Source organism: Symphalangus syndactylus, chromosome 23, assembly GCF_028878055.3.
Source record: "Symphalangus syndactylus isolate Jambi chromosome 23, NHGRI_mSymSyn1-v2.1_pri, whole genome shotgun sequence".
NCBI classification, from domain to species: domain Eukaryota; kingdom Metazoa; phylum Chordata; class Mammalia; order Primates; family Hylobatidae; genus Symphalangus; species Symphalangus syndactylus.
The window spans coordinates 52,768,183-52,781,101 of record NC_072445.2 but is presented as its reverse complement, the minus strand read 5'-3'; the positions used below and the strand labels follow the sequence as shown (position 1 = coordinate 52,781,101).

The 12,919-nt window shown below is 45.4% G+C and overlaps 1 protein-coding gene across 1 annotated transcript; it reads right to left on the bottom strand.

The window, feature by feature from the left end:
* Positions 1–3,616: 3,616 nt before the first annotated feature.
* On the bottom strand, positions 3,617–5,834 carry NHLRC1 (NHL repeat containing E3 ubiquitin protein ligase 1). Its single transcript, XM_055264062.2, has one exon. It carries the CDS (start codon positions 5,742–5,744, stop codon positions 4,557–4,559), a length of 1,188 nt encoding a protein of 395 aa, XP_055120037.1. The 5' UTR covers positions 5,745–5,834; the 3' UTR covers positions 3,617–4,556.
* Between the last annotated feature and the right edge of the window lie 7,085 nt (positions 5,835–12,919).

The window sequence follows — 12,919 nt, the reverse complement described above, 5'->3', positions numbered from 1 at the left end:
ACTCAGAAAAACAGAGATTTGTGCAGGTTAGCTGAAGCAGTGGAGCATTTAGTATAAGAATTCGCATGGGATAGGAGAGAGTTGGTAAGACTCCAAGAACAGAAACCATAGGCAGCTGGGCCTCGCAGAGTGGCCAAGTGGAGTCAGGGCAGCTCCAGGGGTCTTGCAGTAGGGATCATCATGCTGATGCCCTGGAGGTAACATGGCTCCAAGCCACTGCTTCTCTGGATGCATTTCTTCCTCCCATTCTTACCTGGATTGCTGTGAGTTTTGTCTTCCCTTTGCCTCATAGCTTCTTATTCGTGATGTGGCTTGCCCACAGGGACTCTCTGCAACCCTGTAACTGAGCATATTTCTGGCATTCCCCAGGCTGCCATCAGCTTAACATGCTCCGTATTTCTCAGTTCAAAATATCAAGGATGGCCAGGCGCAGTGGCTCATGGCTGTAATCCCAGCATTTTGGGGGGCCAACGCGGGCGGATCACCTGAGATCAGGAGTTCAAGACCAGCCTGATCAACATGGAGAAAACCTGTCTCTACTAAAAATACAAAATTAGCCAGGCATGGTGGTACATGCCCTGTAATCTCAGCTACTGAGAGGCTAAGGCAGGAGAATCACTTGAACCTGGGAGGTGGAGGTTGCAGTGAGCCGAGATTACGCCATTGTACTCCAGCCTGGGCAACAAGAGTGAAACTCCATCTAAAAAAAAAAAAAAAAAATCAAGGACAAGAATGTAATTGGATCTCTGTGCTCCTTGCAAGGAAAATATGTTTATTCCAAGCCAATTCATAGCCAGTTTCCAGGTCTCATTAATACATCTGGTGGAGCATCATTGGTTGATCAACTGTCCTTCTGTTAGGTGTGCACCGCTATCCAAGTAGATATGGTCTGAGGGGATCATGTAATAGATAACCTGGCTGCTGACGGCTGGCTCATGATGGGGCAGTTTTTCTTAGAAGTGGCTGTGGGCACAGAAGACACCATAGGTATTCAGTGCAGTAGCTGTGGTGAGTCTCTGGCCACCCTATCATATTTGCTACACATTCTCCATGAAAACAGTTCATCTGACTAGCCATGATGCACCACCATAGCATATCTCTATAGTGAAACACTAAAGCCAGTATATATTTCTTCTTAATATGGCAGGTGTAAGGATTATTAAATTTGCTACCATCAGTGGTTCTTCCTCATTTTTCTTTTTTTTTTCTGAGATGGAGTCTTGCTCTGTCACCCAGGCTGGAGTGCAGTGGCGCAATCTCGGCTCACTGCAAGCTCCGCCTCCCGGGTTCAAGCCATTCTCCTGCCTCAGCCTCCCCAGTAGCTGGGACTACAGGCGCCCACGACCACGCCCGGCTAATTTCTTCCTCATTTTTCTGAGGTGCACTGGTTAATTCTTCTTCCTCAGAAGGTTCATAATTCACTTTAGGTGGGGTCTGCACCCCACTTAGTTGGGGGCTAGGGAAGGTCTGCATAAGGCACTAGCAAAATGGTGATGGTTTGGGTCCTGGGGTCCAGAGCTAGATTTGCTAGAGGGGAGATTTATGAGTGTGAACCAAGTTCTTTACAAAATGCCAAGGAAAGAGATTGAGAAAGCCAAGTCCAGGCGGCAAGTCCAGAGGGCAGAACAAGGTCAAAAGCAGGAGACAATCCAAGGATCGGAACCTGGGCAAAATTGGAACAGATGGAGGGTGACATGAGAACTGCTGACACAGGAGCCAAAGTGTCTGTGTTTGCTTTTATGGACTCAGCAGGCAGGGCATGGGGAATATTCTGGAAGAGCCTATTTCCTTTTCCTTCTCCCTTTACTCCTGGGCAGGTTCTTTTGTTTCAACCTCTGAGAGTCATTCCAACCTTTCTTCATCACCGTGGAAGATTTTACTTTCTGCTGGGGTTATTTTTTCCTGCCTGTCTCAGAATTCTCCAATTTCTTTAATAACCTGGAGTTCAGCATGACATATCTCAAGCCTTTTAACCAGCTTGCTTTAAAGAACACAGTCTGTCTGGACACAGTGGCTCATGCCTGTAATCCCAATACTTTGGGAGGCCGAGGCAGGTGGATCACTTGAGGTCAGGAGTTCGAGACCAGTCTGGCCAACATGGTGAAACTTCATCTCTACTAAGTATACAAAAATTAGCTGGGCGTGGTGGTGGGTGCCTGCAATCCCAGCTACTGTGGAGGCTGAGGCAGGAGAATAGCTTGAAGCCAGGAGATGGAGGTTGCAGTGAGCTGAGATCGCACCATTGTACTGCAAACTGAGCAACAGAGCCAGACTCTGTCCCAAAACAAACAAACAAACAAAAAAGAACACAGTCCAGAAGGTGAATTTTGCATCTGCCTTACAGGTCACTGAAACTATTCCCTCAGCTCATGTGTGCTTGAGAATCAAGAACAGCAAGCTTCATGTCTTCCTCAAGGAAACTCTGCTCCTGTCTTATGACATTCCTGGGAAGAGCTGCTTTATACAGTTCTTTTTATGTTGCATATCCAGCCCCATCCCAGTCCCAAGCCTGATAATCTACCAAGGAAAGATAGCAGTTACTAAGGTGGCTTGTTATCACAGATCAGATACACTCCCACATCATCTCACAGATGCGCACCTGATTCTTGATGTTGGGTAGTCCACATGATGACCAGCAATACTACCTTGCTCACATACCTCCCTGTGTTGCATATTCCACACCTTTATCATGACTGCTGTCTGAAAAGGACACGTGTCCAGCTTTATAGTCAGAGATGATGCCATTAATAATCCCAAAGAGAAAAATCTTTTGAATTGGCTCTACTAATCCTAAAATCATTGAAATGTCATTGTTCCTAAGGAAAATGGTCTAAGATCTATCCTCAGTTGCTGTACTAACAAATGACCAAATAAGTCTGAATTCATATCTCCACCTGGAACAACGTTTCTTGTTATGTATTCAGAATACCCGTGAAGTCACCAAGCTAGGGGTGACTTTAAGGGTGGAGTGTGTGCATGTGGGGAGAAGAGGTTTGTCCATAGAACTTCTGTTTAGAATGCATTTATAAATCGTGGTCTAAGGTGCCCCAAATCTTACTATTAGCGCTATATGATGAGAGCATTGACAACAAAATGGGTTTATGTGGACTGGCATGGGAGTTAGGCTCTCACTTTTAATTTACGTGGGTGAGGCACAGTGGTTCATACCTATAGTCCCAGTGCTTTGGGAGGCCAAGGCAGGAGGCTCTCTTGAGCCCAGGAGCTCGAAACCAGTTTGGGCAACAAAAACAAGATCCCATCCCTATGAAAAATTTAAAAATTAGCTGGGCATGGTGACACACCTGTAGTCCCAGCTACTCAGGATGCTGAGGCAGGAGGATCGCTTGAGCCCAGGGAGTCGAGGCTGCAGTGAGCAGTGATCACTCCACTGCACTCCAGCCTGGGCAACAGAGCAAGACCCTGTCTAAAAACAAACAAACGAATGCAAAAAACCCCCATAAGCATGTAACATAAACATGTAACAGGAGCGTCATCCAGCCCTCTGACACTAGTATGTAGCGTGTTCTACAGTAGTTTAGAACTTACACAGATACAGGCCTTTCTCAAACAACCAAGTGGTATTTTCTGAGTTTGTATAGTGGAGAAGATATAGCCATTAAAAGACATGTTTACCTTTTTAATAAGCAGTTCAATTGTTTTTCTTATTCACTTAACTTAGGATGAACAGTAACTTCATCTAATGTGCCATCAGAGCAGTCGCAAATTGAATGAAAGTGATGGCCACCACAAAATCCTTTTTCTCCTGAACTCTCCATAAAGTCTCCTTTCTTTGCACATCTTTGTGCTAAAATAATTAGCTACTTGTAAGGAGAGTACACATAGCAACACTATACATTTACATATTTTTCCCCACATCTGTTATCTTATTTAAGCGCAACTTATTTGGAATCAGAATTGAATTCAAATTGTGACTATTGCAGTAAGTAACTATGACCTCGAGGAAGTCACTTAAGCTCTCTGGGTCTCAGTTTTCTCACTTGTACAACGAGATTAATACTAAAAATTGTGGCTGGGCAAGGGGCTATGCCTATAATCCTAGTACTTTGGGAGGCCGAGGAAGGTGGATTGCTTGAGTTCAGGAGTTTGAGACCAGCCTGGGCAACATGGTGAAAACCCATCTCTGCCGAAATACAAAAATTAGCTGAGTGTGGTAATGCATGCTTGGTGTCCCAGTTACTTGGGAGGCTGAGGTGGAAGGATCACCTGAGCGGGGAAGTTGAAACTGTAGTGAGCCGTGATCATGCTTCTGCACTCCAGCCTGGGTGACAGAGCTTGACTCTATCTTGGGGGAAAAAAAATTACCTCACTGAATAGTACGGATGAAATGAGCTAATATTTGCAAATTTCCTTGCACAAAGAGTATGCATTCAATAAATGGTAGATTAATCTCTAATAACTGTCCCAAGCTTTGTAAGTCTGCCGACAGTTTTAATTATCCCTGCCTGGAGAGATGAGTTTAAGTGACTTATCCAGGGTTAAACAATTCATTAATGGCAGCACTAGTGCTTCTGATTCCAGGGCCCCATCCCAGCCCATCACCCCCAGTCAACTTTATAGACTTTTATAGAATGAGATGCTGTGTCCAGCACAAGAAGAGAATTCTCCTTGGTGAAGGTAAGAGCCACAGGATGCGAAAGACCATGAGTGACCATGGGCTTCGGTACTGGAAACTCCTCAGGTTTTCCTAAGCAAAGGATAGCTGGACCAGACGTATCTGCAACAATCACATTTCCCTGGTGATCAAAGGTCACAGCGGAGGCAGTTATTTTGGAGGGAAAGTAGAGGCTCAGCCCAAAGGTATCCACCTGGCCGACAAGCTGCATACTTGAGCTAAACACTCTCACCCTGGTGCTGCAAACCCCAGTCCCCAGGGCCAGGGGGTGCTCCAGAACTGCAATGGCCCCGGTGAGCCAAGACACTGCCACCCCTCGGGGATTGCACAGATGAGCTTGCAACCTTTCAGTTCTCCGAAGGACCCCTTCCGCGAAGTCGACGTCCAGGAGATGCAGGGACCCTGCGTCCGCATCAGTTACCACAATCCCATTCTCAGGGGTGGTCTCCACACCCCAAGGTAAGGAGAATTGGCCTCCAATGACAAGCTTGATCTGGCCAAAAAAATCAAACACTTTGATGGAGCGATCACCGGCGTCAGTGACAACCACATGGCAGTCGTTGGTGATGGTGACATCCACAGGGTACCTAATGTCTTGGGCAGCGTCCCCCTTCTCTCCAAACTGATGCGCGCATCCTCCCCCAGAGTCAAAAATCTTGACACGCCTCCTGCCGTCGTGCACCACCACGACCCGCCCCGTCTTGGGACAAACCGCCAGTCCGGTGGGGTTGACCAGGGTTCCCCAGCCGCCGAAGGTGTGGTGGCAGGTGAGGGCTCCGGGGGCGCTGGGGGCGGCGCGGTGAGCGGCCGGGGACTGGCGAAGCGCTGAGCCCAGGAGCTCTATAAGGTGCAGCACCGGCAGGCAGTCGCTGGTGTCGCAGCCCCGGCAAGCTCGCCTGCAGAATGGGCACTCGAGGGCCAGCGTGCGCGGGTGCGCCAGGGCGGCCACGCAGGCCAGGCAGACCACGTGGCCGCAGGACAGGTTGCGCGGGCGCCGCTGCTGCCGGTGACCAAACTTCTCAAAGCACACCTTGCACTCGAGCAGGCTGATCTCCGCCTCGCGCATGAGCTCCTGCAGCCCCGGCCCGCTCTCCGAGGCTTCGGCCGCCATGGCGGGTCCTGTGCACTCCCTCTGCGCCGCCCGGCCGTGCCCCAGCGACGCTCTCGGTCACGGTCACAGTCATGGTCACGGGGTGGGACGTCCGCCCTGACGTCGAGCGCCGCGGGCCTCTGCACTGCGATCTGCTGCCCCTTGGTGGGCACGCGCGGCGCTGTTTCCTGAGGGCCTGGTCGTGGACGTTTGCAAGACAAATCCACATGCGCGTTGTGTAGACCTGTAATAGTCACAGCAGTCATGGATGGATTGTGTACACTTTCAGATGAGGAAACACACCTATTGAGGACAACAGGATTGCTCCCTGTTACCCAGCCTGTAAGTGGCAAAACAAGAACTAGAACCCAGTCTTCCAGGCCGGGTGCCTTGCAGTGTCTCCAATCCGTAGCACCGCGTGCTAGGGCTGTCCAGGCATAAAACATGGTCCCTTAGCTCATGATGCTTATGACCTGAACCGGAAAACACGAACACACGAGAGAAGATAAACTCCAAGAGAGGTGAGGCAGATATGTATATTTCTTTTGTGTCTTCTATCACACTCGTAGTTAAGTCAATGTTAAATGAATACATACTTGTAAAATGAATTTGTGCATGAATGAATGTTATAGAACAACAACAAAAAAATCAACTAGGTGAATGAGTGTCGAATGGGGGAACCATGCTGGAAGTGTCTTGCGGAGTAATTAATATGAAATAAGAAAGCTGTTAGTTAATAATAATTACCATAGAACTTCATTTTTCTTTTTTTTTTTAAGACAAAGTCTCACTCTGTCACCCAGGCTGGAGTGCAGGGGCACGATCATGGCTCACTGCGGCCTCCATCTCCCAGGCTCAAGCAATCCTCCCACTTCAGTAGCTGGGACTACAGGCATGCACCACCACACTAGGCTAATTTTTTTATTTTTATTTTTTGTAGAGAGGAGGTCTCACTATGTTGCCTAGGCTGGTCTTGAACTTGTGAAAATTGTTCACAATCCTCCCCACCCCTTGGCCTCCCAAAGTGCTGGTGTGAGCCACTGTGCCCAGCCTATAGAATTCACATATGCCTACTCTGTTTTGTTAGGTTAGTGCAAAAGTAATCGCAGTGTTTGCCATCACTTTCAATGGCAAAAACCGTGATCACTTTTGCAGCAACCTAATAAGTAGTTTATATACATGATCTTGTTTAAATCTCATAGCAATCCTACAAGAATATGTTATTTTTATTGTCTTTTTTTCTGATAGAGTTCATAGAAATCAAATATCTTGCCCAGGGGCACATGGCTAGGAAGTGGATGGCCTGGAATTCGAAGCCAGGCAGTTTGACTTCAGAGTTACCTATTTTAGTCATTTTCAAACTTCTTTGCACACGGTAAACACCTGGGTCACACCCGAAAAGTTTAATTGGCCTGTGGTGTGGTCTGGACAGCTGAGATTTATAAAAGCTCCCCAGGTGATTATAATGTACAGCCAAGTTTGAGAACCGCTGCATTATAATAATTCCTTCAAATGGCACTAAGTTCAATTTTTCCGATCTCAGTTAAGACCAAAAGCAAAGAGAATTTGCCACATGTTGGAAAATCTTCAAACAAGGGATAGCATAATCTGTGTGAATAATCCATTGCGGTATTATAATCTCTCATTTTTCTTTTCTTTTCTTTTTTTTTTTTTTTTTTTTTTTGAGATGGAGTCTTGATCTGTCACCACGCTGGAGTGCAGTGGCATGATCTCGGCTCACTGCAACCTCCACCTCCTGGGTTCAGGCGATTCTCCCGCCTCAGCCTCCCAAGTAGCTGGGATTACAGGCACCTGCCACCATGCCCGGCTAAGTTTTGTATTTTTAGTAGAGATGAGGTTTCACCATGTTGGCCAGGCTGGTCTCGAACTTCTGACCTCAGGTGATCCACCCACATCAGCCTCCCAAATTGCTAGGATTACAGGCATGAGCCACCGCGCCCAGCCCTAATCTCTTATTTTTAAGGGGTTCTCCCCCAAATGTCTTAGGTGGACATTGTGCTTAACAAAACCTTATATTAGAGCATTTCTTTTCCTTTAGAGATCATAAACATGATCGTTCATCTTCTGATTTGCTAGATTTCTGAGAAAACACAGCATTTTATCCCCTGTTGAGGCCCCTGGAAAGAGCTCTAATGTAAGACAAGAAAGAACATTTTCTAATCAAATGTCATTTGACTCAAAGATTGCGTACTGGGACACAATAACCAACTTAATACTCTAATTTCTGACTACATTTCCATCCAAAATAAACAACCAACTAAAATCACATTATTTATGCAATCACACCATTGCATAATTGATTAATAACACAAATGTTTTGAATCTCACTCTGACATTTGGCATTTCCTATGACTGTCATTTCCTCCTCCGTGGCTGGGCCTCCATTGATTTCCTCTGTGCTTCCCTCTGATATTCCTTCTATAGAGGGTCCTGGACTAGCATGCCCATCTTTTCCTGCTTCCACCTAGAACAAGCCCTGAGAGTTGTGAGGGCAAAGGACTTGAAGAGCAGAACGTCTAGTTTCCATAGTGGTCAATGGCTGCCCCGTGAAAAAGTACCATACTATAGTAGAAGGAGAGTGGAGACCCAGCTCAGGATGGTTCCAGCAGAGAAGAGAGCACAGGGGGAGCATGAGTTAGGGGGAGTCAGTGCTTAGACAGGTGGGCTCCTGGTTGTGCAAGTGGGGCAAATGTGCCAGCCCCATGCGGTTTAGAAGGAATCCCAGAACAAGTTTAATGATCCAATTACAACTCAGACTACCTGACAGTGATGTAAGGGAAAGGAAGATTAACAAGCCACATAGAATGGGCTTTGCTTCCAGCCTTGCCCTCCTCCCAGGGGCATCTCTGACCACCACTCTAATTTTTAAGCTCCATGTTCTTGGCATCTCAGGGGTGAGGGATGTGGTGGCAAGAGGAAGAATGGCTGTTTTGAATTTTTTGAGTAAGTCCATACAAAAATGAGTGGAGATGTATGTTTGGAAATGGGGATCTAGAGATTTGAGTGCATCTCAAGTTCAATGCAATTGAGTGTTCCTCAGGGTGCCACCTTCGGTCTTTTTCTCTTAGCTTCCTGTTTCCCTGAGCAACGCCATCTTCACTTCCTCATGGTTTAAATGACCACTTATAAGCTGACAGCTCCCGGCCTGTACCCCTAAGACAGCCATACCATATAAAGTTCAATGTTCAGTCCCTACCCCTACAACCTGTGATGCCTGAGAACAGGACTATCTTCAATAATCAATAAACCTTTATCTGCTAGCACACCCAATAGTACTTAAATTGCTGAATGAATGCTGACTCTAATAGCAGGAGAAAGACTAAATAATAATTGTACTGCCACATTACAACACTATACAGCTATTTAAAAATCTTGCTTTTGAAAAATATTTAGTGACACTGTTACCAGTAGAAGGTCTTGACTACAAGTTGTCCAGGTTCTTGGCTTTTTGAACAAAGAATTGGACATAATGCACAGCAAAGCAGAGAAAGAATGAAGCAACAAAAGCAGAGATTTATTGAAAATGAAAGTGCACTCCACAGGGTGGGACCTGGCTGAGCAGTGGCTCAAGGGCCCTGGTTACAGAATCTTCTGGGGTCCAAGTACTGCCTAGAGGTTTCCCACTGGCCACTTGGTATTCATCCCATGCAAATAAAGTAGTGGCCTGCAATCAGTCTGATTGGTTGCTTTTGCTTTCTGCAACCAATCAGAGACCGAAGTGAAGTTACAAAAGTTACACTCCTATGCAAACGTTTGATTGGTTGCAGATGTTTCTGCCACGCAGAAAAGGCTGGGGGCGGTGGAGTGGTGGAGGTTACAAAGGGAGTAGCCTCTGGTCCTTTTGTTACTTAGGCATGGAAAGTTGAGGTTTTCCTTTCAATTTAGTTCTAGGAAGTCAGCATGAATCAGCCTTAGGTTCCCTGCCTCCAGACCCTATTCTCCTGCCTCAACACCAGGAAGGGTGAATGAAATAGAAAGAAAGATAGTGGAGATACAATACTGTATTATAATATGATCACAACCTTGTGAAAACATTCACGTTATGAGCAGACAAAAAAGATGAGAAGAAAATACATCACCATCATAGCAGTAATTATCTCCAGTGATAGGACTTGATTGCTTTTCTTTTTCTTTTTAGGCTTTCCAAATTTTCAATGCATAAAGGACTATTTGTCATATTTAAATATAAATAACTTAATATTTTATGGTATATTTCATTTCTAAATATCTGCCTTGATTATCCTCCTATTGTTGAAAGTTAACACCAATAGTGAAATAAATTTCTATTAATACCCACCGTTCAGGAATCACAGATTTTCAGACATATTTTCAGCTCACAAATTACAGCTACACATAAGTAATAAATCTGGGACATGACTATTTTCTGCAAATCAGAATGACTATGCTTAAGGCACATATACAGAATTCTATCCGATTCCCATTAACTCAGCCACTGGTGAATTTGTCATATAATGTTTTATAAGGCAAAAAGCACATCACTTAGGAAGTGATTGGAAAGTCAGAGCTGTAGGGATTAAAGATAATTTTTAATTTTTTTTTTTTTTTTTTTGAGACAGAGTTTTGCTCTTGTTGCCCGGGCTGGAGTGCAATGGCTTGATCTCGGCTCACCACAACCTCCACCTCCTGGGTTCAAGCAATTCTCCTGACTCAGCCTCCCGAGTAGCTGGGATTACAGGCATGTGCCACCATGCCCGGCTAATTTTTCGTATTTTTAGTAAAGACGGGGTTTCACCATGTTGGCCAGGCTGGTCTCGAGCGCCCGTCCTCAGGTGATCCGCCCGCCTCGGCCTCCCAGAGTGCTGGGATTACAGGCATGAGCCACTGTGCCCGGCTGATAACTGATTTTTTAAAAGCACTCAGTAGAAATCTTTCTCTGAAACACCTTTCAGAAAGAGTAGGTGTAGGCTGAGCAGTACTTTGGGAGGCTGAGGTGGGAGGATCACTTGAGGCCAGGAGTTCGAGATCATGCTGGGCAACATAGTGAGACCTCGTCTCTACTAAAAATAAAAAAAAATTGGCTGGGTGTGGTGGCACACACCCGCAGTCCTGTCTACTCAGGAGGCTGAGGCAGAAGGATTGCTTAAGCCTGGGAAATTGAGGCTGCAGTGAGCTATAATCACACCACCGTACTCCAGCCTGGGTGACAGAGTGAGACCCTGTCTCAAAATAAAAAATAAAAATAAGGAGTAGGTGCAACATAAACATATACATGTATACACACACATTGAAATTGCTCCCTTGTATTAAAATAAAACAATGACAGGTATGTACTACAGTTGTGACTTGGTAAATTGCTTGAACTAATATCTCCATGGCTTAGGTTTGTATTTGTCACTTCATTCTGCCAATGAATCCCATCAGCTGGGAGCGCTCTCATAGGTACATCTTTTGGGCCACCTTTTGTGGTCCCTAAACCATTCTTTATGGAGCCAAATCTCTGACTTCCCAGTGATAGCTGTTTAAGCTTTGGTTATATTTCTTCGTATTTTTCTTTCCACATTCACCCAAATAGACTGATTATTACGTACCTTTCTTACTTTGTCCTGTCTGCTACTGATAACATTGTCTATACTGGAGCATTCATGCCTGCTTCATAGGCAGGGCAAGGCATTTATAAACCACTGTGTGCAGGGCACAGAGGCTCAGATAATCTGTTACTTAAATAACAAAATGAAACAAGAAGCATTTTTGGGAAATCCTGAAAACAATTTAATTGCTCTAAAATAATTTACATGTGGTATATCTTCCATCTTGAGATTTTAAGAAGTCAGTATTCCCCAATGAAGACACATATTACATAAAAGACCAACTACCTAAGGATATCTCATTTGTATTATTTAAGATTCTTTGGGCACAAGTGCAAGAGGAAAGGACTCTATCCCATGGACACAGGGTGTTCTTCCCCACCCTGGGCAGCTGGGCTTCAGGGAAGATGAAAATGGACCCAGAACACAGGTGGCCTCTCTTTGGTTCTCATCTCTTTCTGCAGATCAGCATTCTGTTTCTCAGATCCATGTGCTGGAATGTGGCTGCCCCACAGCTCCCAGGCATACACAGATTCCCCATTCAGCAGTCAGCTTGCCTTTCTTTCTTTTCTTTTTTTCTTTCTTCTTCTTTTTTTTTTTTTTTTTTTGAGACAGAGTCTTGCTCTGTTGCCCAGGCTGGAGTGCAGTGGCGTGATCATTGCAACCTCCGCCTCCTAGGTTCAAGTGATTCTCCTGCCTCTGCCTCCTAGGTTCAAGTGATTCTCCTGCCTCCGCCTCCTAGGTTCAAGTGATTCTCCTGCCTCAACCTCTCGAGTAGCTGGGACTACAGGCGCGTGCCACCATGCCTGGCTAATTTTTTGTATTTTTAGTAGAGACGGGGTTGCTTTTCTATTCCCAAGTCCAAAAGCCTATAAAGAGGGCCAGCGCAACGGCTCATACCTGTAATCCTAGCACTTTGGGTGGCCAAGACAGGAGGACTGCTTGAGGCCTCACGTCAAGTTCGACATCAGCCTGGGCAACAAAGTCTCTACACAAAAGTAAAATCGAAAGTCTCTGGAGAGAATTGTGTTGGTCCAGCTCGGGTTAGTTGTCCATTCAACTGGTGATACAGGCAGAGTTGGGGAGTCACGGCTTCTGAAGCCCACACTATAGACTGGGAGCAGGTCTCAGAGAAGCAAGAATCACTGTGAGCAAGGAGTTGCTTCAAACTAATAGCCTTACAAATCTATTAGAATACATCAATGGCAGAGAGCTTCTAGGGCAGAAGTTTGTACCTGCAGGCCAAGGGGAACTAGAGAGGCTGACAAGACATATCTCTGGGGAGAGTATCATAGTGTTCACCAATGTTAAAGGGGACCCCAAACCTCCCATTAACAACCTTTAAGCCAGAACATTCGCATGCGTGCGCACACACACAGACATAACTCGTTTTTTATAAGACACAACCATCCTATTAACATGAGCTAAACAATCTAAACCATTTAGTTGTTAGGTAGTACAGAGTTACAGAGGACTGTCCGATATAACAAAATGTGGTTAAAGAAAAACTGAGAAATCTAACCTTTCATAATAAACAGCCATGAATCCAGCTCTAAGTACATTATATTTTATAAGACCTGATGATTTAAACAGATTAAATTATAAAAAACAACAATTGCCAAACTCAGA

What these genes read in the sequence shown, in the direction of transcription:
- NHLRC1 (XM_055264062.2), bottom strand. Translation starts at nt 5,744, where the DNA reads ATGGCGGCCGAAGCCTCGGAGAGCGGGCCGGGGCTGCAGGAGCTCATG.